Raw genomic sequence first — 26,602 nt, forward strand, 5'->3', positions numbered from 1 at the left:
ACAGAGGGCCCAGGATCACATCCCAGGAAGAGGGTCCAGGATCACATCCCAGGAAGCTGGAACTGCCCAGAGCCAACACGGATCCATAGCCCCCCCCAAGGAAGCTCAGGGCAGGGCTGACGCTCCGAGCAGCTCCTGGAGCAGCTCAGGGATGTTTACTGGGAAGAGCACGAGCGCCCGTCAGCTCTGCCTGCGTGTGCTGAACTTTACAGAGCGCAGCCGTGCCCCGACATAGAAAATGAGCTGGGAATAGGCCGGGAAGAGCTGCGGGAGCAGCCGCGGGAGCAGCTGTTGTTCAGTGTTTTATTAAAACACAAGTGAAGAGCCAGCACCTGCCTCGCCCAGGCTTGGCTCTCCTGCCAGGAAAGTCGAAGGAAGCTCAAACAGCAGGAAATGAGTCTGAACGAGGCAGAACCCAGGTCTCTGCCTGCTCCAGGGTGTATCAGACCCTCGGATCCAAAGACAAGGGTGACCCATGAGCGATGGCTACAGAAGCAGAGGGCGGGAGGGAGGAGAGCAACCACCTGAACACCCGACCCACGTGAACAAGGTGCTGTCCGTCCCCCCCAGGCAGATTTAACACGTTTCCATTAAATCAATGTGAGAGAGGGGAAATCCCAGGTCTAAATTCGGATTAGGAGGGCTGAGCTGCAGGGGATCACCCCAGGGACAGGGCCCAAGAGGCCACCTCTTCTCAGGGAAGAGATTGTCCTGGAAGACATTAAAGTGAGATTGTCCCATATTAAAGTAAAATTGTCCTGGATTAAAGTGAGATTGTGCTGGATTAGAATGAGATCGTCTCGGATTAAAATGCCTCAACTCACCGAAGTCCCACCATAGAGACCCACAGGGGGGACAACAAGAGCCTCCCCCACAGGCACAGCCGGTGGGCAAGAACCTGAGCAGGGAGAAGGTGCCGGAAACCCCCCCCCCGGCTACATTCACCTTGGGAACTGTGCAAGGAGACACCTCTCGCCGCTCTCTGCATTCAGCTGGCAAAGATCATTAACAGAGGTGGCCTTTTGGTGCCCTTTTCAAACCAGGGAATTCAGGCCCCTTCCCTGACTAAGAGAAAAGGTGAATTAGGAGATGAGATGCCACAGGAGGAGGAACACCAGTCCCCCGAGCCCGGCGACGGCCGCGCCCACCGCCAGCCGGGCCCAGAGGAAATCCAGGGAATCCTCGAGGCGGGCGTGGAGCTGCAGCACCTGCCGGCGGGTGCTCTCCCGGTCCCCCGAGTTGTCGATGACGTGAGTTGCCCACCGGAGCTTCTCCTCCAGTGGGATCTGGGAGCTGATCTGGGCGTCGGCCGCGGCCGCGTCCCGCCCGTTCCGCCTCATCAGCCGCGCGCGCGGCGCGGGGGGGTCACTGCCAGGGTGGGGATGGAGCTCTGGTGGGGTGGGAGGGAAGGGGGGTCTGCCTTCCTTGGGCATGAGGAGGGATAATAAAGTGGGAATGAGAAACATTCCCCGTGTCATTTCTACCCCAACCATCAGGTCAGCACTGCCCAGGATGACCCCGCTGCGTGTTTTTGGCACTCCCACAGCCCACAACACCAGGCAGTGCCCCAAATCCTGCCCCAGCTGATGGTGCACAGGCTGTAGAAGGCTCAAAGGAAAAACATTCCCTGTATGATGGTGCTAGCTTCCAGGGAAAGCTCAAGAAGCCCCCTCAAGTGCACTAGGATAAAGGGAGGTGCCACAGCACAAAGGGAGATGTTACTTCTCTCAACGGGTTTCGCACCAGGGCAGTGGCTGAGCCCTCACCAGAGCAGAGAGATGTGACAGCCCCCTCTAAGAGAGGTGGCAGTGTCCCTGTCCTCATGGTTCCTGGGGCACTTACCAATAAACCAAGACCGTGGGTCTCGAAGAGCAGAGGGATGTCCAGGATCATGTAACGGTATCCTGAGGAAATGGCAACACCCCTCAGAAAAGGGAACAGTGTTAACCCCTGTTCCCAAATCCCTCCTGCTACACACACACCATGGCCATGAAAAGCAAAGGAAGTGGGAACTCTACAGTTCCACGATTGCAGCAGAGCCCATTAGCCCTCCTCCCTCTCACAGGGAGGAAATAGTTTCATTCCAAGTTTCCAGAGGGAAAAAAAACCCAACCCTAACGTGGCTGCTCTCAGACCAGAGATGAAGCTGCAGAAATATAAGGAGAAGCTGAAACGAGGAGCTGAAATGAGAGCAGCAGTACCTGTCTGGAGAGAGTGGCAGCCATGCTGGGCTCTCCCAGGAAGCAGTGTCCACAGCAGGGTCTGCTCTCCACTTCTTCCCTTGTCCAAGACTTTGCCTGGCTGCAGACATCTGAGCCAACCTTCTCCAGCTCAGTTTTCCTGCCTTTATGCAAAGTTTCGGCTATACAGCTCCATTTTTCCAAGGGGAACAAGGAAATCCTTGCAGACCTCTCTCAGCTGTGACACCGAAACATGGGTGAGCCTCTGGGCGTGGCCCCAAGGCTGAACCCTCACCAAAACTGGCTGAGTTTGGTTTAAAAGCACTGTCACCATGAGGAACAGAGCTTACCACAGCCAGTCACTGTCCCCCCAGGCCCTGTGGCCCCCCAGTTTTCCCTGTGTCTCTGCCCTTGGCCAGCGCCAGCTCTGTGGCATCTGGGGAGGTGGGAGATGCCCTGCTGAACCTGGGGGAGTGGGAGAGGGGAAGGGAAAGCTCTAAGCCAGGATTTCGCTCCCCTATGTGTGCCTCAGCCACAGGGACACCTCAGGTTTTGCTGCTGTCCCCTCTTTGTAACCCAACCCCCCTAAAACCCACGGCAAGCAAAGCCTGGACAGAGACATCATCCAAGGAGCCCCATTCCACCGCATCTCTGCCCCCAGAGGCTTCTTGCTGCCCTCCAGTTTGATCAATCATAGCTTTCCTTACACAACAATCCTCAGAGACAACATTCAGCTATCCCAAATCATTAAATCCTGACTAATGAGGACAAAGCTGCCTGCTGAAGCCACACAGCACTCTCACTGAGGGCCAGCATAGCATCCACCTCCTGAGCCTGCAGCCCTGGGTTCAAGACTCCATCTCTGCCTCCCGACTTTCCTGCCTGTTGCTTTCTTTGCATCCCTCCTCCTCCTCACCCTGTAGCAGAGCTTGGCCCCATGGAGCCCTTGCACAGGCCTGTTCAGCTCTCACAGGGCTCCAGTTCCAATAAGTGCCACGGATCCAGACTGGCTCTGTGAAGTCTGTCATACACGGAGACCTCTGGAACAGCTGGTGATCTTATCTGGCATTTCTCCAGCCCTGCCTGACAGTTGCGTTTGTTCCATATATTGGGGGGAAGGCAGGACTTTGGAACCCACAGCTGTCAGCCCGTCCCTCACCTTATCGGTGCTCAGAGGGCTGCACAGAGAGCTCCCACCAAGGCCGGGGGCAAGGAAGGATATTCAGCCATTTCGGGAGTGTGACATTATCCGGGGGGTGATCTCAGCACAGACCTCACAAAGCTGCTCCCAGGCCCCACAGATACACTTTAAACCGCAGAGGAAGGCGGTGAAGGGCAGCAGTGAAAGGCAGGAGTGAATCAGGAATGAATCCTCCAAAGGCCACCACAGGCAGAGCACAAAGGCTGTCACTCAATGTCCCTTCCCCTTCTCCATCCCTGTCCCTCTCCCCACATTCAGGGACAGCTCCTGCCTGAGAGGAGTCCCCAAGGGCTGGGACTTGGCCTCTTACCGAGCACAAAGTACTTCAGGATCTGCTTCAGCATCTCCTTCAGGATCTCGGGGTGGGTGATGGAGTTCAGCAGCCGCCGTTTCTCCGGCTGGGAGAAGATGATGTTCCCGAGAGCCTCGCGGTTTATCTCGCCGTTCTCCAGGAGGATCTCAGTGCCAAAGTACCGCAGGATCTGCTGGTGGGCCTTGGAGTGGGGCTGCACCACTGAGAACATCAAACAGCCAGGGGTGAGGGCTGGTTTTACAGCACTGTTTGCATCAGCAGCCGCCCCCAGATGGGGTTTGGTCACGAACGGACTGAGCTGATCCTCGCCGGGGCACCACATCTGCCTCCAGCACATCTGCCTCAGCACCAGCTCCTGCCAACAGCCCTCCCAGCCCAAGGTCCCTTGCAGGGCTGACACCCTGCAAGGGTGAGATCAAAGTGTCCTGCAGACATTAATTCAGCACCACAACCCTCCCAGCCCGTGCTGCTGCTCAGGGTGACAAGTCAGCAGGGCAGGCAGGAGGACACGGCCATGGCCACACGCCAGGGCAGGGGCAGGAACTGGGCTGAGCTGACTCCCACCAGTGAGGAATCAATCCAAAGGGACCAGGACCAGCTGAAAACTTCAGCACTACGTGAACACACACTTCTACAACCTGTGTCTGGCTGCTGCTGAGGTATTTTTTTTTACTGTCTTTGACCTCAGTCACTAAATTCTTCAGGAAAATGAACACAAAAAGCCTTCTAAAAGCTCAATCCCCAATCAGCCCTTGCAGGGACTCTGACGTTACAGAAGTGTATAACTTTAAAGCCACCAAAAAAAATCACCAACAAAAGGGATGCAGCAATAAAATCATAATTAAGCTCCAGCTGAGGGTAACCACAGCGAAGGAGAGAGCAGCTAATCATCTCTCCCAAATCCAGGAACATTGCCACAGGTTGTAACCTTAGGCCAACCTCATAAAAGTCTTTAAGACCAATTTCTTCCTCCCGTGGAATATCACATGGAGGCAGTTTTGGGATGGGTGAAATCCATATAGTAAACAAACACATATAAAAAAGGAACTGGAGGAAAATAAAGTGATTGGTAGAGAACTGACACAGAGTATCTGTAGTGTTTTCCTACTGTCTCCAAGGGGTTTTAGCACCTCCAGCAAATTTCCTGCACCTCGAGGGGAATTACAGTGCAATAAAATGTTAAAGCATCACAGCTTTGAGAGGCTACACAGTAAGTTCTTCACCAAACAGAAAAGTTCCAAATGACACCATTGCACCACAGCTCGGCTGCAGCCCCTGGACCTGCCACACGCAGGATCCACAGACTCCAGAAACCCAGGCTGGTTTGGGTGGGAAGGGACCTTAAAGATTACCCTGTGGGCAGGGACACCCTCCACTATCCCAGGTTGCTCCAAGCCCTGTCCAAGCTGGCCTTGAACACTTCCAGGGATGGGGCAGCCACGGCTTCTCTGGCCAAGCTCTCTGTTCCCCTTGTCATCCCTGTGGGATGGAGGGATTAACACCTCACAGCTAATCAGGGAGAGCAGTGTCTGCTCCAGTCCTGCTGAGGCAACAGACCTGGAATTCTGGCTCTTCCCTCTAGCCCAGGCAGCACATTTGAGAGCAGCAAGAGGCAGGTGTGCAGTGCAGGAGCACGGACCAAATTCCCTCACCTGGGATCTCTAGAGCCTTTTTTTTTTTTTTTTTTTTTTGAGCATTAATTTTGAGGTCTGATCTCTCAGTGTCACCAAGAAAACAACATCCAGCACAGAGGGACATTCTCATTCAAGCCTGTAGTGATCCCACCCCACATAACTGGGTGACAGGATGGGTGTCCTGGATGTCAGGGGGACACTGGATTAGCCAAGGGAACCACATTAATTTTGCCCAGAGTTGGCTTTCAAAGCTGGGAAACATCACACTCCAGGAGAGAGAGACTCAGGGCATGATGTCTCCACGGTGTTTCTTAGGACACGATCTTCTTTTTTTTTGTTATAAAAAATATATCCTAGTTCCAGTTCCCCCTCCCCTGGAGGCAGCTCCACAGCCTCACGGAGTGGGAAGCGGAAGGGAAACACTTGGATGTACCCAGAGCACCCTCTGCCGTCAGGGCCTCCCGGCAGCATCCCAGTTGTCAGGGGAACCTCAGGGACCAGGATCAACCACGGAAAACTCACCCTCCCTGGCAATAAGGTCGGCGTCGATCACGGTATGGCACAGCCCAGCTCCTGCAGCATGGCCACCGCCGGGCTCTTCCCTGATGCAATCCCACCCGAGAGTCCCACCAGGAACATCGTGCTCTGAAAGGGGAAAGAAAGGAGCTGGAAAATGTGCCAGGACAGGGTTCTTTTTTTTATGCTGGGCACAGCAAATATTTAGCCCAAAACAGGTGGCTTCATTCGAAGTTCATTCTCTCTGGGTGTTACTGACACATCAGCAGGATTTTGGCACCTCTGGCCTGGGAATCCCTGTTTCACAGGCTGCAGGATAGTGCTGGGTTAAACGAGGCTTCCCTGGACCCCCCTAACTCTGGATATGCCACTTGAGCCAGCCCTCAGTTCCTCCAGCTGGTTTATCTGCAGCTGCAGCAGCTCATTCCCCTTTAGCATCTGCACCCACCAAACCACAGTCTCACCTCCAGCACCATAAACCATGGAATCATGGAATGGTTTGGGTTGGAAGGACATTAAAGTCCATCCATTCCCACTCCCTGCCATGGGCAGGGACATCTTCCACTAGCCCAGGTTGCTCTCAGCCCTGTCCAACCTGGCCTTGGACACTTCCAGGGATCCAGGGGCAGCCACAGCTTCTCTGGAAAATTCATTCCAGCCCCTCCCCACCCTCACAGCGATAATTCCTTCCCAATATCCCATCTAACCCTGCCCTCTGGCAGTGGGAAGCCATTCCCCTTGTCCTGTCCCTCTATTCCTTGTCCCAGGTCCCTCTCCAGCTCTCCTGGAGCCCCTTTAGGCCCTGGAAGGGGCTCTCAGCTCTCCCTGGAGCCTTCTCTGCTCCAAGCGAACACCCCCAGCTCTCCCAGCCTGGCTCCAGAGCAGAGGGGCTCCAGCCCTTGGAGCATCTCCGTGGCCTCCCCTGGACCTGCTCAGAGAAATCAGAGGAAATTTCTGGTAGGGTTGGTGAGGGTGACAGTGACAGAGTCAGTGACAAAGAGGAAGAATTCAGACATCTCAACATGGGAGAACACAAGCACTGGGAGGGAGAGCTCTGCTCGATCCTGCAGCCAAGTAGGGGAGATCAGCCACCTCTGACATAATGGGGACACAGAGCCCACAAGGCACTCGGTGCATCCCATTCCCACACTGCCTGGCAGCCCAAGGGGCACAGAAACCACAGCTCTGAGCAGCAAACTGGTGTTTGTGAGCTGGCAAACACAGCCTCGGACACAGATCCCGTGCCTGCCCAGAGCCCTGAGGCCGGGGGGGGGGGGCTGGTGGCCCCCCAGCTCCTCTCACAACTCCTGCACAGAGATCCCTGCTCAATCCAGACCCTGAAATCCTCTAAATCCAAAAGGCTCTGTAATGCTGAGGCAGCTCTGGAGGGCTGAGGGGACTCCTGGGAGTATCTGCATCCCAAAAAGGCAACAACCACAGGAGGCTGGGAATGAACCCCATGTCCCCCCTCCAGCCCCAGCCCAGGGTGTCCAGGGCTTTGTGCAGCTGAGTCCTGCAAACCCCCAGGGACAGAGGCCCCAGCTCTGCTGTTACCTTGTGACACCACCCTCACAGGCAAGGGGCTGAACCTCCCAAACCCCATTTTTCTGCCTGTTGTCTCTGAGAAGGAACTGGCCCTGTGATCTTTGGCCAGGAGCCACAGGCTGCTGGTGGTCACCCCTCAGCCTCCTCCTGCTCAGACCCAGCTCCCAGAGAGCCCTGTACCCCAAACCCAACAATCTCAGCCACCACTGCTCTGCCCAACCGGTTTCTGGTCTCTCCCCTCCCTCCAGACACCCCCAGCCCCCCCAAAAACCGAGCACACACAGGACCCAGGTACCTACTGCCTGCACTGCCCCCCACGAACAGGGGGCTGCAGGAGGGCTGAGATGGGTCAAAACACAGCACTGTGTCCTCTGGGCTGGAAAACACACACAAAAAAAGACACTTTAGTAATAATTAGCTCCTACAAACAGGACTCAAAACCAGAGTTTAGGGGGAGACAGGGCAGAGTTTAGGGGGAGTCCTCTGGCAGCTGAAGGCAGCTCAGCAGAGGGAAGAGGCAAAGCTGGAGTAAAAGCCAGGAGCTGATGCCAGCCCACAGCAGCACCATGTGCTCCTTCCCCGTCCCAGACCAACAGATGGGGAGAACTCCAGCAGCAACAAGGGGGAATAATCCAAAAGGACTCAGAAAGGGCACTTCTGATAAACAGCAGTGCTTTGGGGTGGCTGACAAACACCCCAAGCAGGACCTGGATGCCCCAGGGAGCCTTTTCTGGTGTTACTGTGGGCTCAGTGTGACAGAGGGGCTGTTTGTTTATCCCAGCAGGTTAAAATATTGCTCTCCCACCAGGATTTCATACACCTGCTGCAGGAGGAGCCACACAGCAGCTGCACAGGGAAGATCCACATCGCAGGGGTGGAGGCTCCACATGCCTGTTTTTTTGAAAAATACACTCAAAACTCTGCTGCCTATGTAGAGTAACACAGTGCTTTAACTGCAGCAACATCAGTGTTCTGGCCTCCAGGCTCAGCTGGGACTTGCTCCCAAAAACCCTTCTATTTCTGTCCCTCTGTTGTAGGAATTACTGCAGGGGGAAGCAACTCTTGGAAGGGTTGTCCTGGAATTCAGGCCCAGCCATGGCTTGGAACATTCGTGCTGTCCAAGGCTCAAGAGCTCAAGCACAGAGCTCAGCACACGGAACGAGGCATCAATATTTAACGAGCCCGGGTGTGAAGTGCACACGAGGGGAGAGAGGCCGGCCCGCTGCTGCAGCTGCTACAGGCGGGAGCCAGAAACAGTTTTCCCACAAATACATTTTTTAGCTATATTCGGCCTGTGCCAACTAAATCAGAGATGGGGAAAGACAAAACACGAGGCATGGAGGCTGTTTGGGCTGTAAAGCCGGGAGGAGCTGCTCCAGCAGTGAGGAACGGGGAGAAGCACCCAGGGCACCGACGAAGTGGGTTTTAAACACTGAGGTGCCCCAAATTCCCCTGTGTCCCATCTCCTCTGGTTGCTGAGCGCAGCACAAGCTGCCAGCCCCAATCCACCCATCACAGCGACTGGGGATGGACCAATGTCCTCCCGCACCACCCTACACCCCGGCTCTCCCCCTGCGCCCGTCCCCGGCTCTGGCACAGGGACAGACCCGGCGTTTGGCTCGAGGAGGCGGAAGTTAAAAGGAAAAATCATTAAATACATGGTTAATTAGGGGGAAAGAGCCGCCACCCCCGCCCCGATCCACCCGCGCCGTGGGACCCTCTCGGCGCCCTCACCCGCTCACCCCCTGCCCGCCTTCACACGCCCCGAAGTATCCCGTGCGCCTATTGGCTGGCAGGAGGCGGGGCGACTCTCCCAGCCAATCGGCACCGCCCTCATTGGGCTGGGCCCACCTCCTCCAGCGGGAAGCGGGCGGAGACGCGGACACGCGGCCTCGGTGCGGGACGGGTGGCCGAAGGGGCCGTGGCGCGGCTCTCCGCCACGGCGGGGCTGCCCCGGTGTGAGGGAGCCCTCCCGCCCCGGGACATCCCCAAAGGCTCACGGGAATTGTAGTCCTGGCCGCAGTACAGCCCGGCCCCCGCAAGCCCGCGCAGACTACCGCTCCCGGCATGCCCCGCGGCGCGGCGCCCAATCGCGGCGCGCCTTGTTGCGGGGGCGCGGCCGGCGCCCAGGGTCCCGTTTCAAGATGGCGGACGACAGTGAGACAGCAGTGAGGCGGCCGCCGGCGCGGCTCTCGCGACCGGCGGCAGAGGAGAACGACCACGAGCACTGCAGCGACTGCGAGAACGAGGCGGAGCACGGCTCCAACCGCCGGTGAGCGGCGCGCGAGGTTGTGAGGCGCAGCGGCCACCAGGGCCCATTGAAGGAAGGGCAGCGACCGGGAAGTGAGCCGCGCCCCGACCCCCCGGCGCACTGATTGGCCGGTGGGCAGAGTGCCGCGCTGCGGTTGGTCAAGCCGGTTGTCGATCAGGTGGGGGGCATGGCTCTGCAGGAACGTGTCTGGAGCTCGGCAGGGTCGGGCTCGCGGCCGTGACACGGGGGGTGACCATTGACCTCAGTGCCTTTTCCTGCCAGAAATGAGCCCATTTACTATGTCTCCTCGTCCTGGCCTTAGGGTGTGTCTCTCCATATTACCTCTGCCCTCCCAGCCCGTTCCTGGCATCCGCGTGCCCGCGGTGACACCCAAAGTGATGATCCCGCTTCCCCAGAGCATGTGGCATCCCCTGCGCACTTCTGCACCCCATCCTGTCGTTATCCTACACACACACAGCCCGGGGTTTTGCAAGGCTGTGTTTGCATTGTCTTGTGGTTGGAGGTGTGGAATGGTGGAATAACAACAATGAGGATGGGAGTGAGCACAGGCATCGAGGCAGGTCCTTATCTAGGTGGGGAAGAGCTGGAATGCCAAAAGTGGCATTGTCCTTACTTACTCATTGCCTTAATTAACAAAGTGCAGAGCTCACTGTGTGTGCAGGATTTGCTGGAGAGGCTTGGTGCACATTTCAACTGGGAATGGGTGTGCCAGCCTGTGGCTTTCCAGAGGTTTCCAGAGGTTTTGTACCTGGTGCTTCCCTCACCTGAGCCTCGCCACTCACCTGGAGCCCCAATAGGTGTGCAAACCATCAGCCTGAAGAGTCCTTCTCTCTCCATGAGCAACTTTCCCTGGGCAATCCCACCTGCCCAGCAATGGGAGCGAATAAAAGGTCACCCAAGAAATATCACAGAGCCTTTTTTTATGACAGCACAGCTACCCATTTATATTTCCTTTACCCCCTGGGCGTGGCTCCGTGTCTCAGTTTAATCGGTTTAGCCGTGCTCAGGGAGGTTTTGATTTTCTTTCCCTCTGACATGATTAGGTTTGTGGGAGCCAGAGCCGAGCAGAACACTGACGAGGTGCTTAGTCACAGCCACTTCCCAGCCCAGAGGTTCCTCCTGCCCTTTTTGCTAGGAAAAGGTATGTTCTGGAGCCCTCCTCGGGTCCTGGTGTGTAATTCCTGTCACCCGGAGGAGCTGGAATGTTTTTGGCTGCAGATGCCACAAGCTGAGTGGGAGATGTCCATTAGGAAATAGTTTGGATTGCTTGGGAAATAACGTTAAAAGCATGGTTGGTGGGCACAGTGATGAGGAGCACAAGACAGGGGGGCTTTGAAGCTTTCTGGGAAATCTGCCCCCCAAAACCTCGTGGGGATCCACCCAGGAGAGACCATGCAGTGGGAAAGGGAGTGAATTTCCTTCTGAATGTCGATTCCATACCATCACATCCCACTGGGAGTGTTTTGGGTCACCCCAGTGACATTGCCCCGAAAACAGGGCAGGGGACAGACCTGGAGCTGCTGGGCTTTGGAGAGCCACACTGGGAGTACTGTCACGGTCAGTCTGTGCACTGGATCCTGGCACTGAGATTTAAAACATGAACGTATTCCTTAGTGAAAGCAGCACTTCCTTTCCTTTTAAGGATAGGAAAGAGGAATTAGGTTTCGTCAGCCTCAGTCTCGTGTCAGCAGAGGGAAGTGGCTACACTGCTCTCTGCTGTGGCTATCCAAGTTGATTTTCCAATGAAAACACTCTCACTTTGGTGTTTGTCATGTTTTCCTTTGTGTGGAGAGTGTGTCCTTCTACTGTGTCCCTGGTGTTTGTGGAGGGTTTATTCCCTGACTCTGGAAATGGGCTCAGGCTGGTGCAGTTTGTCACCTCACAGGCAGCAAGGGCAACGGTGACACCAAGGATTGGAGTGTCCAAGCCCTGTGAAATGGGTCAGTTCCAGGCAGGAAGAGCTTGGGAATTCCCTGAAGCACAGCTGGGTTGTTGCTGGATGGGGTGTGAGGGGGGAAAAGGAGCTTTTCCAGAGGGGCAGCTGCCAGTTTGGCAATCCCTGCCAGCACTTCACCACAAAAGGATGTTCCTGGGACAACCACATGTGGAATTCAACTGTAGGTGTTGTGTGGGGCACAGTAACTGAGCTCTGCCATCTGGAAATCCTCCTCCCTCCCCAGCCCCTAACGAGATTACAGCCTAAGCACTGCTCCTGATTAGCCCCAGGTTTGGCACACGGATTTTCCAGCACCTAAATAGGGAGCTGGGATCAACTCTTTCTCATCTGACACCTTCCAGCCTCTCACCAGGCTGAAGGAGCCGAGTTGTCCTGCCTTGTGCTTCCTCCCTCACTTTGCAAAACCAAAGCCCTCAGATTTGGGAATACAGCAGGATCACCCACGGATCCAGGGGATAGAGGGGTAGATGTTGAGTACCAGTTTGTTACTGGCTGTGCTTGGTGTTTTCCAGCCTCCAGAGGCTGGAAGCAGTCAGTTTGAGTGGGTCTCACCCTGAACAAGCCCAGTTGGTGTATTTAGGTGCTTCCAAAACCCAATTTTTGAGATCACTCAGGATATGGGTGTTGTTTTCTGGGTAGTGGTTTGTGCCTTTCCCTCCAACTCAAGGAGCCATCTGGTAATGGGAAAGGAGGGATTGGAGTGCCAGGCAATGGCCATGATGATGGTGATGCCTTTCCCAGAAGAAGGGAAGAGTGTTTTCCTTAGCCAGAAAAGAGACCATCATGATCCCACGGGGAATTGGAAGATGTTTTGCCAACATACCCTTCTCCACCTGCTTCATCTCTCAAAGCACTTTGGAATGGAAAGAGGATCTGGGAGGAAAAAAGGGAGGAAAAGAGTGCTGAGTGCAGCTGGGAAGGCTGGAAGGCTGTTGGATGAGAGCTGGGCTGGCAGCTCCCCCTTCCTGGGGGTGAAGCTGCTTCAGCCCCCTCGGCTCCATGGGTTGGGTCAGCTGCAGTAGCTGGGGTTTTGGATGGTGGTGACTTGTCCCAGGACACTGGTGGGCCATTGTCCTTAATTTCAGTGTCTGAGGGGCTGCCCTGGATAAAGAAGATATTTGCTTCCTAACTAGATTTAAAGTAGAAAATACCTATAGTTGTTGCTTCTGAGTGAGTTGGTCCTTCGGGTTTTCCAGCATTTTCCTGCGTAGTGGTGACTCCTCCTCTGGGTTGGTTTTCATCTCCTTGATGGAGCAGGATCCTTCCCCAGGCAAATGCAAAACCTCATCCCACCTTCTGCCACCCTGATTTCTTCCAGGGCACGCCAGCTTTGCTCATAAATCAGGGAGGGTTTTACCTGTGAGCCTGGCTTGGTTGGACTGAAGTCATTAGCACCAAACTGGGACTTGGCAGCTCTGATTTATGGAGCCCAGCGACGCCCACGGAATACGAGGGGAGCATTTTGTTTGCCTCATCTGCCACCTGCAGCATCCCAGTGTGGGGGTGAGCTGGGAAAACGTGTCTGTCTCCTCTGCAAGGGGCGGCTTCCGGCCCTTGGATGTGCTCAAGAATTCCCCTCGTGCTGTTAAAATTGGTCGGAAATGCTTTGGATGCGTTTGTTGCCGCTGCAGGGTGGTTTGGCTCAGCCCGGGAGCTCGGAGTGGCCGGGATGTGCCCGGTCCCGCCCCTGCTCCTCCCCAGGGAGTTAGAAAAGCCGTCACACATTTGTCATGGAAATCAATAGCGGTGTCAGCGCCGCTGTGTTGGGATTAGCGCTGCTGTCATGTCCGAGCCGCGGCTCTTGCGCGGAGGCAAAGCCCTCTCCTGGCAGTGGGAAGGAAGGTAAGATTCCCCCAGGGATGGTTCAGCAGCGCCGAGGGATGCTGGTCCTTGGAGCTGCTGCTCCTCTCTCTGCTCTGCTGCAAACAAACACTTCAGGTGCTTCTGGAGAAGAGGGGGGGCTTCTCTTCCCTCCCCATTGTGGAGCAGCTCACCCTGAGCCACTGCTTGTTCCCCGTGCCAGTAATGCTTCCTGTCTCCCGGTGTTCCACACAAGACTCTGCTGATCGATTTTCTGATCCTTTTCCTTTGGTTCCTGCTGGTTCCCTTTCCCCAGCACGTGCTGCTGTTCAGGTTTTGTCCATGGAAAAGCTTCCCCAGCCCAGCAGCTCCGTGTCCTGCAAACCAGGGCAGTGCAGCATCCACTGGCACCTCCTCGCCCAGCCCTCCCATCTTCATCCCTCAAAAACCACATTTCTCCATCCACTTCTCCCTGGTTTCATAACCCACTTGCTGCTCAGCTCAGGTATTTCATAGAATGGTTTGGTTGGAAGGGACCTTGTGGTTCCAACCCACTGCCACCTTCCACTTGTGTTTTTTTAAGCTTTCTTCCCCTCCCAACTCCTCCTTGTTCTGTCCTCGCTGAAATAAATAGTTGGATGCTGCTCCAACACATTTGCCAGCATGTTTCTTCTTTCTTTTTCCTGCTCCACCCTCCTCACCACTGTCTTGTGTTTGGTAAAGACATGAAGCTGTTCCAGGAGTATGTGGTGCTTGTGGGGGTTCCAGGCTGGGCAGGTCAGAGCTGTGGGGTTGTTCCTGCTGTGAAAGCAGCAGTTGTTTTGGGCTGCAAGGAACGAGACACCTCTTGTAGAGTAAACATGGCAGAGCCACTCCAGGGTTGAATTTCCCCCTGAGCCCTGACCCTCTCGGAGGCTGTGACCTTGTTCTGGGGACCACTGAGGCTCCTGCCAGGCTTGGGGTGCCCCAGCTCTGCAGCAGTAACATCACCTGTCCTGTGTCAGGGCATCTCCTGCAGGACCATGAGACCACCATCACTTGACCCCACGTGCCAGGCCAGGGGCAGGCACCTCTCCTGTGCTTTGGTCCTGGATTTGCCATCGGCAAGGCCGGGCTCAGCGTGGGGCTTCGCCCCTGTGGCTGTTTTGGGGTGATCATCATCAGGATGTCCAGGGCTGTCCTGCATCCCTGAAAGAAGGAGCAATGCCCTGGTGCGTTTCCCACCCTGCAGTCCCAGAAATTTGCTGCTCAGTCTTGATTTTCCAGCTCCAGCATAACAATATAATCATTTTCCAATAAACAGCATCCTTAGAGCATCACCCCTGCAGGGGAGGTGACAGCACAGTGTCCTTGGCCACCAGCCCTTCCGTGGTGCCTGGACCTGCTGCAGGGCCTTGTCCCCAGGGCTGGATCAGTGTTTGCTGCTCCCACATCCATCCTTGGGCTCAGGGAGGAGGAAAAAGCGAAAGCTGGACATCCCACCACTCCACGGGGTGGATTTGGGCACATGTGGCCACACAGGGGAATGTGACAGCAGAGATATGGTCACCTGTGGTGCAGAGCAAACCTGTAGGGTGGGAGGTGTTGGCTCTGATCCCTTTTTGGGAGCTCACAGGGAATTCTCTGCTGTGAAGTGAGTGCTTGGCTGCACGGAGTGCACAGAGTATTCCCCTTCCTGGAGACTGGCACTCAGCAGGGAGCCTGTATTTTCTTTGGAGAGCTTCAGAAGCCCAGTAAATGTCCTCCCCAAAGAAAACCCCAAGGCTGCAATGATGTTTCTTTTGTTCCCCAGGGGCCTGAGTCCAGCAAATGACAGTGGAGCCAAAAAGAAGAAAAAGAAACCCAAACGGAAGAAAGAGAAAGGAGGAGGAGACCAGCCCGACCAGGCTCAGGACCAGCCAGTGAAGGTGAGCCCCCCCTTCCCAGAATCACAGCCCCACACACCAGCCAACCCCATCCTGAACCTCTCCAGTGCAGCTCAGGGCAAGGAAGGAGTCCCCAGTCCTGGTTTTGTGTGCTTGGCTGCTCCGTAAACTTCAGCCATGGAGTGATTTCCCAACCTGGCTCTGGGAATTGCTGTTGTGCAGAAGGTGTTTGCAGAGTGCTCCAGGGATAATGCAGCCCTTGGCTGGATGTCCCAGCCACTTCCAGGGTCACACTGGCGCCTCTGAGCTGCTCTTTCCAGACACCAGCTGCCTGTCACAGGCAGGAACTGCCACGCTGCCACCTGCCAGCTCCCTGTCCTGCCTGTCCTGCCTGCAGCAGCACAGGAGTGACACCTGATGGTGTTGATTTTTGGCTTGATCATCATCAGAACAGCAGCCAGGGAGAGCAGGGGCTGTCTTATCCCTCTGGGCTTTGCCTGATCCTCTCCAGCAGCTGGTGATTTGGGAAAGGGTGTGAGACATGCAGGGTTTGTCCCTGCCAGGGTGGCACCCTCCTGTCCCCTCTGGTCCTGTGGCAGGGGACACATCAACAGAGACTGTTTTCTGCCTGGTGCCCAGTTCCCATCCAAATATTTGGAATATTTTGTCCATCTGACTGTGCAGAGCTTTAAACTGGGGCTTTGCGTTTCTCGGAGTGTCCGATCAGGGAGGAGCTGGGGCTGGGAATTCACTGCAGAGCCTGAGGAAGAGGAGGAGGGAAGTGTCTCATCTCGACTGAACTTCTCTGATTTGTCCCAGGGACTCCCCTGGAAGCTGCAGTTTGTGGATACAGATCCAGCTTAGATGGAGGAGGCTGAACAATGAGAGGGAAAAAGCCACTGCAGCAATCCCCAGCGCTGGCTGTGGGTTGATCCAGGGGACTCTGCAGGGAGTAAGGAGGGGAGGTTTGCTCCTGGGGCTCACAGCACCCTCTTAACTGAACCTTTAAGCATTTTCAGGCAGTTCCTCCATCCCATCTGTCCCGGGAGTGCCTAAAAAGCAGGTCTAGGTGTGTAGCAGGTGGCTGGTGGAAGGGTTCATCCATCCTGTAAAGGATTGAGGCTGGGAAGGGGGACTCGTGCCTGCTCTCCCCTTCCTGGCAGTGCCCCGAGGCAGGGTCAGCTCCAGGATCCCCTGAGGAGGAGCCAAAATACAGACCTGGTGGCTCAGCTTACTCATTTCACCTTCCCATGCTCCTTTCTTGCCCTCAGGTGAACTCCTTACCCGCTGAGAGGATCCAGGAGATTCAAAAAGCCATCGAGCTCTTCTCTGTAGGCCAGGGCCCTGCCAAAACCATGGAGGAGGCCAGCAAGAGGAGCTACCAGTTCTGGGACACGCAGCCAGTGCCCAAGCTCGGTATGTGCAGCCCCCTCACTGTCCTGTGGGCCCTGGGGAAGCCTTATGGTCCCCAGGCTGCTCCAAGAAGCCCTCAGAGAAACCTGGAAAAGCTGGTCTGTGGCCACCAAGTGAGTCCCTGGCTGGCCTGGGCTTCAGAGGCATCACAACCACTTCTGCACCATTCGCACAGAGGGACGAGAACCACTTCAGACATCTGATTTGATGCCTCCTGCGTTTGGACATCCCTTAATCCCAGTCCAGGGGACCCCTGGTGGTCTGGTGGTTAGGATGCAGCACCCGCACCGCTGCGGCCCGGGTTCGATTCCCGGTCAGGGAAACTCCCCTGGGCAGATGGAGCTCGTCAGCCCTGTAAGGCCATCCATCTAAGAGAAGGTCACTCTAAACAACCTGCGTCCTGAGGACCTCACTGCCACTGTCCCAGCTCGCTCGGCCCTGGCAGATGAACCTTAGGGTTAAAGGGTGGGCTCAGCTCAGCGCACACTGTGTCTCACCTAAAAAATCCACTGCGCAGGCTCGAAGGGTAAAGACCTTTCCCAAATCTTTGTTCGCGAAGACTGTCCAAACACAATCCCAGTCCATGATTGGGTTTTCCCAGCCCTCTGTGCCCAGTTTTCATGCACAGTTTTGCCTCATCCTGGACTATCCAGTTCTCCCCTTTTTGGGGTTGGAGTTTTCCATCCAGGGGCCCTTGGAGGGGAAGGTAACTTGGGGTGAGTTGGGGCCAGACAGTGATTGGAGCTGCTCCAGGAGGCAGGTCCATGTGCTGAGTCCCAGCCCACAGTTTCCAGGTTTACCTGAAGCTTGTCATGAATTTAAATTGGCTGCTCTTCAGTAACTCCCTTCGTGGGGTTGTGTCTGACCTCTCTTGCTGCAAACACCTTCTCTGATTCCCTTTCCACGGGAGTTCCCTTTCCACACTGTCAGCACCACTGTGAGGCTTTTTTTGGGTTTCAGAACCTGTTTGCTGGGAGATGGTCTCAGCTTTGTGCTGCAAAAATCCCAGTGAGGTGGCAGGGGGTCATGTGAGGCAGCAAAACCTACTCTTGCATTTCCCGTTTTTCCCAAGGACCCTGGACATCACAAACTTCATTTCTGCTTGGGAAAAGCCTGGAGGAAGGGTGGGAGGTGTCTTTTGGGGAGGGGGAGACACAAAGCAACCCATTCCTCTCAATGCCATGTTCCTGGCCGTGTCCCAGCATTCCTCATGGTCCTTGGGAGCACACTCTGGCACACGAGGATATTTAGGGCTGGATAACAGGAGGGCTGTGGAATTTTTGGGGCCAGATTCCAGAGCAGTTCAGCACCTGCTCAAAACAGAGAGGGCAGCCAGGGGTGAGCCTTTCTGGGAGCTGCCCGGGCTGGGTGTGATGGGGGAAGTTCTTGCTCTGGGCTCTCACCACCTCCCCATTGCCTTGGAAACCTTTTCAATGCCTTTTTAAGGGAATTCCTGATTAGCAGGACTCACTCCTCCTGGCAGCACTGAGGTGGTGCCGCTGTGCTGACATCCCAAATAAAGCTGGAGCTTGAGCTGACATGTCCTGGCTGAATCAGGGCTTTGGGACTCAGTGGTTTTACAAAAGAAAAGTTGTGTTGTTCCCTGCAGCTCTTCCTTGGGCTCAGTGGGCAGGAAACACGGACACTTGCCAGGTGGCAGAGGCCAGAGCTGGCAGGAGAATCACCATCCATGGAGCAACTCCCGGGAAAGTGCTGGCCAAGGCTGGGAGCATGGGGATGGGGAAGGATGAGGCATCACACGTGGACCTGGAGGGTGTAGCTGTGGCTGTGTTTGGTCACCTGAGCAGCACTGGTGAGGTTCTGGAAGGAGAAGATCTCAGGAGGACCATTTGCATCCTGCACATCTGTGGAAGAATAAAACAAGACGTTGCTGGGACTGAGGTGTTTGTATTCCGCCCCACCATTGCCCTGGAAGCAGTTTTGATTCCCTGCCCTGTGTTGTCCCAAGCTGGGAGGGTGAAATGACAATCCCTGGCTGCTCCAGGGACCTGGGGTGGGAGACATGAGGAGTGTTGGTCACCAGATTGAGGCTTGGCCTCACACAGTGGAGAGTTCCATGGCTCCCTGCTCTCTCTCTTCCAGGAGAGGTGGTGAACACCCACGGCCCGGTGGAGCCGGACAAGGACAATATCCGTCAGGAGCCATACACTCTGCCCCAGGGCTTCACCTGGGATGCCCTGGACCTCGGGGACAGAGGTGTGGTGAGTACAGGCACACATGTGTTGGGAGGGCATCTCGGTTGGCAGTGCCTTACTTGGACTGTTGGAGATTGTTTTGGGGACGGAAACATGTCCCGCACCGCACCGGGAGACTCCAGCTTGGTGTTACGCCGTCTCCTTGGGGTTGGATGAGTCTGACTTCCCTTGCTGCAGTTCCCTCTCGCCCATCCCATGTTGGCCTGGTTTCTCCATGGAGACAATAAGGATGCCTGAAGCCAGGCATTCCCTTAAGAAAACCTTTCAGACTGTGACCCACCTCTCTGGGAGACGACCCAAGGGCACCAGGGCGTGTCCTGCTGCTCTCCCTGCTCTGCCCCAGGACCCCAGTGCCTTTAACAGGGACGTGGCTGTTGCAGCCACACAGGAAGCATTCAGGGGTCCCCTCTGGGGGCAGCTGGGGCAGGTGGTGGCTGAGTAACCTCCTTAACCTGCGTGCTCTGTGCTGCTGTAGCTGAAGGAACTCTACACGCTGCTCAACGAGAACTACGTGGAGGACGACGACAACATGTTCCGGTTCGATTACTCCCCCGAGTTCCTGCTGTGGTGAGTGGCACCAGGAGTGTGGAGCAGAGGGGTTGGATGCTGACAAGCCTCATCCTAGTGACAGCACTGCAGCTGCCTGTGCTTATTCCATCTCACTTCCTCCTGAGATGTCCCTTCCCCATCTGTCACTGCCCGTTTTGTCCCAGGGACACTGCGAGGGGGGCTGTCACCCAGCCCTGCCTGCCTCTGGCTCCTTTGAGATATGGGAGCCTAAAACTGGACCTTTTTCCTCTTTGCTTTGATCCCTCAAGTGTTTGTGAGCATCCCAGTAGCTGAGGAATTTCCCAGTGCCCTGGAGCTGTGGAAGGAGGGCGGCTGCCAAGTGATGCTGCCAGCAGTTACCTGTGGAGTCCTGTTGCAGCAGAGCTGTTTCCTTGGGGTGTTCCTGAATTGAGGAACGTGGATTTCCTCCTGTGTCACTAGTGAGGACTGGCCTTGGCCTTGGAGTGCAGGAATTGCTGTGGATCCCAGCACATCACTGTCACCCTCTCATCCTCCTGCCTGCGAGCAGGACGCAGAGTGTCCTAGGGCAGGGGGGAGGCAGGAGAAGGCACACTGGGGACATGGGAGGTGACTGTGAGGTGTGTCCTCTCCCCAGGGCACTGCGTCCTCCGGGCTGGCTGCCCCAGTGGCACTGTGGGGTCCGAGTTGTCTCCAGCAAGAAGCTGGTTGGATTTATCAGCGCCATTCCAGCCACAATCCACATCTATGACACGTGAGTGCTGCTCCCCTGCCTTTCTCATCCTGCCTCTTGCTGGCAAGTGGGGCTTCCTGGGAGCACTGAGGGGGTCTGGCTGCATTGTCCTCCCCAGCCCACAGCCAGACCTGCACCCTGCAGCCTTGCAGGAGAAGATGGGGGATATTTGAGGTGGTCAGGACAGCTCTGCACAGGGACATCTCGAAAGTCAAGAGCTGTGGAGGCTTTTCCTCAATGAGTGAGGTCAGCTCAGAGCTCTGGCCTACAGAATTCATCCAGGGCTGGATGGAGACATAGAATATCCTGAGTTGGAAGGGACCTCTGAGGATCATCCAGTCCAACTCCTGGCCCTGCACAGGACACCCCAACAATCCCTGAGAGCATTGCCCAAACACTCCCTGAGCTCTGGCAGCCTTGGGGCCGTGCCCACTGCCCTGGGGAACCTGTTCAGTGCCAACCACCCTCTGGGGGAAGAACCTTTTCCTGAGATCCAACCTAACCCTCCTCTGATACAGATTCAGACCATTTTTCCTGGGAAAACCATGAGTAACAACTTAAGGGCGAGCTCTCCAAACCCAGCCCTTGCCCTTGGCCCTTCCCCGAGGCGTTGCCTCCTCAGTCCCTTGAAGGGGCTGGAGGTAAATCACCCAGGGCGTTGGTGTGATCCTCCCAGATCAGGACAGTCAGGTCTCATGCTCTGCATTGTTCCTTCCCCAAGAGAGAAGAAGATGGTGGAGATAAACTTCCTGTGTGTCCACAAAAAGCTGCGCTCCAAGCGGGTGGCTCCGGTGCTGATCCGCGAGATCACGCGGCGGGTGCATCTGGAGGGGATCTTCCAGGCTGTTTACACTGCGGGAGTGGTGCTGCCAAAGCCTGTGGGGACTTGCAGGTGAGTGCCTGTGGCTCTCCAAAGATTTCTCTCCACACATCTCCTGTTCCCAAAGTCCCCTCTGACCAGTAGCACCTGTGGGATTCCCCGGGACAGGATAGAGTGATCCCAGCCTAGATTTCTCCTCCCCGTGCTGCCCTTCCAGGATTAAGTCCAGTGGCTTTGCTAAAGCTGCTCATGTAACCCGGAGAGGAGACTTTTGCAGCACAGGCACCTCAGGGGGAGCTGCTGCCCCGATGTTCTCACTTACCCTCACGGCAGCTACGAGACCCTCGTGCCCCAGAACCATCTCCCACCATCAGTGTGTTTCCGCAGGTACTGGCACCGCTCCCTGAATCCTCGGAAACTCATCGAGGTCAAATTTTCCCACCTGAGCAGGAACATGACTATGCAACGTACCACGAAGCTTTACCGGCTGCCCGAGGTGGGTTCCAGCCGGGAGCAGAGCTCAGGAATTGCCCCTGGCTGGGCCAGGCTGGGAGCTGGAGCACAAACATCCCAGCTGAGGTCGAGTCCTCTGCCTGGAGACCCAGGGTTTGCTCCGTGTGGTAAATGACTCTGTCAAGCAGTTGTGCTTTATTTAATCTTTATGCATTTCTGCCTGGGTACCTACATTTTGAGGGCAAATTCTTGCAGTTAGAGGACCCTGTGAGGTTTTGTTTGATGGTGAGTCATAGCCTGTCCTCCTGGTTAAAACAAGCAGGCAGATCTGACAGCCTTCATCTGTCCAAACACAGCCTCGGCGTGACCTTGGAGCGCGTTAGTCCCTCATTCTTCAGTCACACTGATCAGATCTGGCACTGCAGTTGTCCTGCTGGGGAAGTTCCCCAGCTGGATATGAGAGAAAAAAAACAAACAAAGCATTAAAATTGCCACCACCTTCCCTGACTTTGTTGGCTCCTTTCTGTCGACCAGAGCTGCCCGTTTGGGTTGGAAAGTGCTGTTTTAGTGCCGGGCAGCACAAGGCTCCCAGCTCCTGCCTCCTGCCACCACACAGGCACCAGCTTCTGGGTTGGAGCTGCTGGTTACTGCACAGGAACTCAGCCCCAGAGCAGATCTGGGCTTGCTGAGCCATCCCAACCCTAGATTAGTAAGTGAGGCCAACTGGGAATAATATCAGGCAGTTTCTTGCAGAGCAAGGACACGTCTCCCAGCCTGTGCCTGCTGTGAGCAGGAGCAGAGACCTGAAGGGAAGCAGAGATTGGTGTCATTAGTGGGTAGGAGGCCACTGCCAGTGGGACCTGACCTGGCACACGGGGCTCTGGGACGTGCTGTTCTCTCTGTGATCTTTGCCATCGGTGTCGTGGCCGATCACATCCATCCTTTGCTGGGCATGCAGGGCTGGGCTGGGGGGCTGAAAACGGGCTGAGCTAAGCAGAGAACATCTCTGTGCTGCTTGCTGGAGAGCCCTTGGCTGGGAAAAACCACCGTGCAAGCAACAGAACGGTTTGTCCCATTTTCTGTAGACTCCCAAGACTCCCGGCCTGCGGCCCATGGAGCACAGGGACATCTCTGCCGTGCACAAGCTCTTGACCGAGTACCTGAAGCAGTTCCACCTGACGCCCGTGATGAGCCGAGAGGAGGTGGAGCACTGGTTCTTACCTCAGGAGAACATCATCGACACCTTTGTGGTAGAGGTGAGGGGCAGGAGCAGGGTGATGGGGGGTGTTTTCCTGTGTTTTGCCTCTGCTGGAGCTGTGAGAGCACTGAGATGCCCTTCCAGGGTGGGCGTTTGCTGGAGGGTGGTGTCTCCATCCTGGGCTGCTCAGAGTCCCCTCCCACCCACTGGAAAAGCCCCTCTAAGGCTCTGTCTGGGCTTTATCCCAGCTCTGACATGTCATGGTGTCACTTCTGCCTTCCAGAGCGCCCCGGGGGAGGTGACAGACTTCCTGAGCTTCTACACTCTGCCCTCCACCATCATGAACCACCCGACTCACAAGAGCCTGAAAGCTGCTTATTCCTTCTACAACGTTCACACCAAAACGCCTCTCATCGACCTCATGAGTGACGCCCTCATCCTCGCCAAGTCGGTGAGGGACAGCAGGGACGGGGTGGCACCAGGGCACTGGGAGCTCACTGGGCACTGGAGCCCACTGGGAAGCTCACTGGGCACTGAGAGCTCACTGGGAAGCTCACTGGGCACTGAGAGCTCACTGGGAAGCTCACTGGGCACTGGGACCTCACTGGGCACTGGGAGCTCCCTGGAAGCTCACTGGGCACTGAGAGCTCCCTGGGAAGCTCACTGGGCACTGGGAGCTCCCTGGGAAGCTCACTGGGCACTGGCAGCTCACCAGGAATCTCATGGGGCACTGGCAGCTCACTGGGCACCAGCAGCTCACCAGGAAGCTCATGGCAGGCTGGACACTCTTGGTTTTGTGGGAAGGGCCAGCCACAGGGCTGTTCCTAGAGTCCTAAAGGATCTGCCACTCAGGAGAGGATGCAGGGGTACCCTGAGCTTCCAGCTCGGGTGAGCAGAGCTCAGGGTGTCTGCTCGTGTCCTACAGCAAACAGTCCTGCTGTGTGTCCATAGCACTTGGATTGAGGGGTGGGTACACTGAGGCTGAGCTCTTCCCTGCTGGCCTTGGGCCCTTTTTTTGGGATGCAGAGCTGGGCAGGAGAGGGGGACAGGCAGCTCACAGGTGGGAGGAGCTCTCCAGCATAAAAGCAGGAGCTCATGACTTTGTGTCTCCCCTGAGCAGAAAGGATTCGACGTCTTCAATGCACTGGATCTCATGGAAAACAAAACCTTCCTGGAGAAGCTGAAGTTTGGGATCGGGACGGGAACCTGCAGTATTACCTGTACAATTGGAAGTGTCCCAGCATGGCCCCAGAGAAGGTCAGTGCCGTGGGGTGAGGGGTCCTCCTCGTGTGTTGGAGGGGGTCTCATCCCCACAGCCCCAGGGAGATGAGTTTGTTACACACCCCTCAGTGTTTCCCAGGCTGGCTGGTGTCTGTCACACGTGGTGACAGGTGAATCCATGTCAGCTCCTCTGTGCTGTCCCTGCTGTGCCTGCACAGAGGCTGTCCTGGGGAAAATCCCTGACCACTCATCTCTCCAGGCTCATTTTAGTCTTGAACTAGTGCAAGTGCACCTCACACACACCTGCATGGACAAGCTCTCCCCTCTGTGGGAGGAGGGCAGGCACAGAGGGGACAGGCAGAGGGCTGCAGGGTGACACATGGGACACCAGTGGTTGTGACAGTCACCTGGGAAGCAGTTGCTGTGCTCTGTGAGCCCTCACAGGACCCAGGAGTCACCACACAGCCCTGGGTGTCACTGTCCTAGTGGGGTGGGAGGAACAACCACCCTCTGGAGAGAGCAGGAGAACTTCAGAGGTGTTGGGTTGTTGTGAACAGGATCCCGTGAGGATGAGCTGTGGAGTCACAGGGTGTCACCTTGTCCCCAGGGCCAGCAGCCACTCCCCACTCAGCTGCTCCCAGTGCTGGGCCGTGGGCACCCCATCTGCCAGGCCTGGCTGTTTTTAGGCAGTACCTGGTTGCCACTGTCCCTCCACCCTGAAGATGTTCAGCATCTGTCCAGTCCACAACCCCCTTGGAGAGGATGGTGCTTGAGAGCCAGAATCTGCACAGCTACATCCCAGCTAATAAATGCCTTAACAGCTAATTAATGCCTTGATGGCAGTCATGGGGCTTTGCTTCCATGGTGTGAAGCCAGGTCTGTCTCTGGACACAAAACACACCCCCTAACTAGCCTCACTTGGCCACTGAGCCCTCCAGGAAACCCCAGGAGGTTCCCAGGAGGTGTCAGCAATCCCTTTTCTCACTGGAAGAGCTGGTGGGTTGGAGAGCCTGGTGCTGGGAATGCTCCCAGGATGTGCCCTGTGGGGGGCTGATCAGAGACCAGGACCACCCACCAGCAGTGGGACTTGTCTCAGGACTGGGCTCTGGGAAACAGCTTCTCCCAGATCATAGAATCATGGAATGGTTTGGGTTGGAAGGGACCTTAAAGCCCATCCAGTTCCATCTGCTTTCCATGGGCAGGGACACCTTCCACTATCCCAGGTTGCTCCAAACCCCATCCAACCCGGCCTTTTGGGCACTTCCAGGGATCCAGGGGCAGCCACAGCTTCTCTGGGCAACCTGTGCCAGGGCCTCCCCACCCTCACAGCCAAGAATTTCTTCCCAATAGAATTCCTTCCCAATATCCCATCTAACCCTGTCTTCTGGCAGTGGGGAGTCATTCTCCTTGTCATGTCCCTCCAGTCCCTTGTCCCCAGTCCCTCTCCAGCTCTTCTGGAGCCCCTTTAGGCCCTGGAAGGGGCTCTCAGGTGTCCCTGGATCCTTCTCTTCTCCAGGTGAACCCCCCCAGCTCTCCCAGCCTGGCTCATGGCAGAGCCGTTCCCTCCCTCTAATCATGAGCTCAGGAACATCCCTGGCTCGTGAGTCAAGTCTGTCTCACAGCCTGGCGGGGTTTGTGGTTCGTCACACCCCAAACATTGGTCACCTCCCCAGAGCTGGGCAAGTGCCCATGTGCCATTCAGCCACAAGCTCAGGCTTTGCTGCTCTCAAATATCCCAAACTGGTGAGGAAACCCACATGGACAACTCTGAGCCCTCCCAGCTGGCACAGTGAGGGGTCAGGAGCTGTGTCTGCCCGGAGCTGGGAACGCCGGTGCTCGGGCACATCCTGACTCCCCTTTTCCATTGGTGCTCGGACACATCCTGACTCCCCATTTCCATTGCTCCCAGGTCGGACTGGTGCTGCAGTAAGTGAGCCCTTGCCAGGAGGCGTGGAGGAGCCGGGCCTGGTGGAGGTGCTGCCCCTCATCCTTTCTGCCAAAGCTGGACCCGCACCGGGCCAGGGGGAACCGGAGCAGGCCGCCCAAGGCTCCCGCCGCCACCCCGCCACCGCCTCGTCTGGTCTATTTGCATCCCTCGTAAAGACACGATCAAGGGAATGTACTGCTGAAACTAGATCATGATTGGCATATAATGGAGTTAACGGGTGAATAATAAAAGTATATATTATATATATTTTAAATCTTTCCTGTTCCCAACTGCCATGAGTCACATTCGGGCCGCTGCACCGGGACTGTTCTCCGTGGGCACACCGAGGTGGAGGCTGCGGCACCGGCGTGGTGGAGCACCGGGATGTGGTGACCAGTGACCAGGTCCTCCTGCCTGCCCTGAGGGTGCTTTGGGCTCTCCCCTGCTCGGCTCTTTGCCCCCAGTTTGCTCCCTCCTCCGTTCAGCTGGTTCCCTCCCTGCGGGCTCGGGAGCACGTCGGAATTCCTTCCTAAGGGCTATTTGTGCAAGTGATGCCTTGTCCCATCTCCTCCCAGACATGGAGACTCCAACCCTGCAACGGGGTGAGTGCTGAACTGAGGGGCAGCAGCCCCTGATGATCCAGGGGGACTCAGCTCTGCACACCCTGCTCTGCTCAGACTCCTGGGGCTCCTTCCCTGTAACGCTGGGGCTGTGGGCACCAGGAGATGCTCCATCACCGCTGCCTCAGCTGCTTTTCTCTGGAAGCATGGAAATATGGATACATGCCACCGGCATCACCCCGGGCCTTCA

At 56.2% G+C, this 26,602-nt stretch overlaps 2 protein-coding genes and 1 non-coding gene across 3 annotated transcripts; 2 read left to right on the forward strand and 1 right to left on the reverse strand.

Annotated features, from left to right (window-relative positions):
- Positions 1-265: 265 nt before the first annotated feature.
- On the reverse strand, positions 266-5,973 carry DCAKD (dephospho-CoA kinase domain containing). The gene is given in 6 exon segments (XM_032711520.1): positions 266-1,368; positions 1,843-1,860; positions 1,862-1,904; positions 3,692-3,895; positions 5,851-5,881; positions 5,884-5,973. Coding segments are annotated over 6 exon segments (666 nt in total). The 5' UTR covers positions 5,968-5,973; the 3' UTR covers positions 266-1,082.
- A 3,520-nt stretch (positions 5,974-9,493) lies between these two features.
- Positions 9,494-26,066, forward strand: NMT1 (N-myristoyltransferase 1). Its single transcript, XM_032711477.1, is given in 13 exon segments — positions 9,494-9,661; positions 15,211-15,325; positions 16,555-16,699; positions 18,800-18,918; positions 19,388-19,479; positions 20,078-20,194; positions 20,895-21,065; positions 21,381-21,489; positions 22,532-22,702; positions 22,928-23,095; positions 23,765-23,840; positions 23,843-23,901; positions 25,775-26,066. Coding segments are annotated over 13 exon segments (1,491 nt in total). The 5' UTR covers positions 9,494-9,533; the 3' UTR covers positions 25,796-26,066.
- TRNAA-CGC lies at positions 16,947-17,018 on the forward strand. The gene has a single exon. It is a non-coding gene; the product is annotated as a tRNA-Ala (tRNA).
- Positions 26,067-26,602: the final 536 nt, after the last annotated feature.

Source organism: Chiroxiphia lanceolata, chromosome 26, assembly GCF_009829145.1.
Source record: "Chiroxiphia lanceolata isolate bChiLan1 chromosome 26, bChiLan1.pri, whole genome shotgun sequence".
Taxonomy (NCBI): domain Eukaryota; kingdom Metazoa; phylum Chordata; class Aves; order Passeriformes; family Pipridae; genus Chiroxiphia; species Chiroxiphia lanceolata.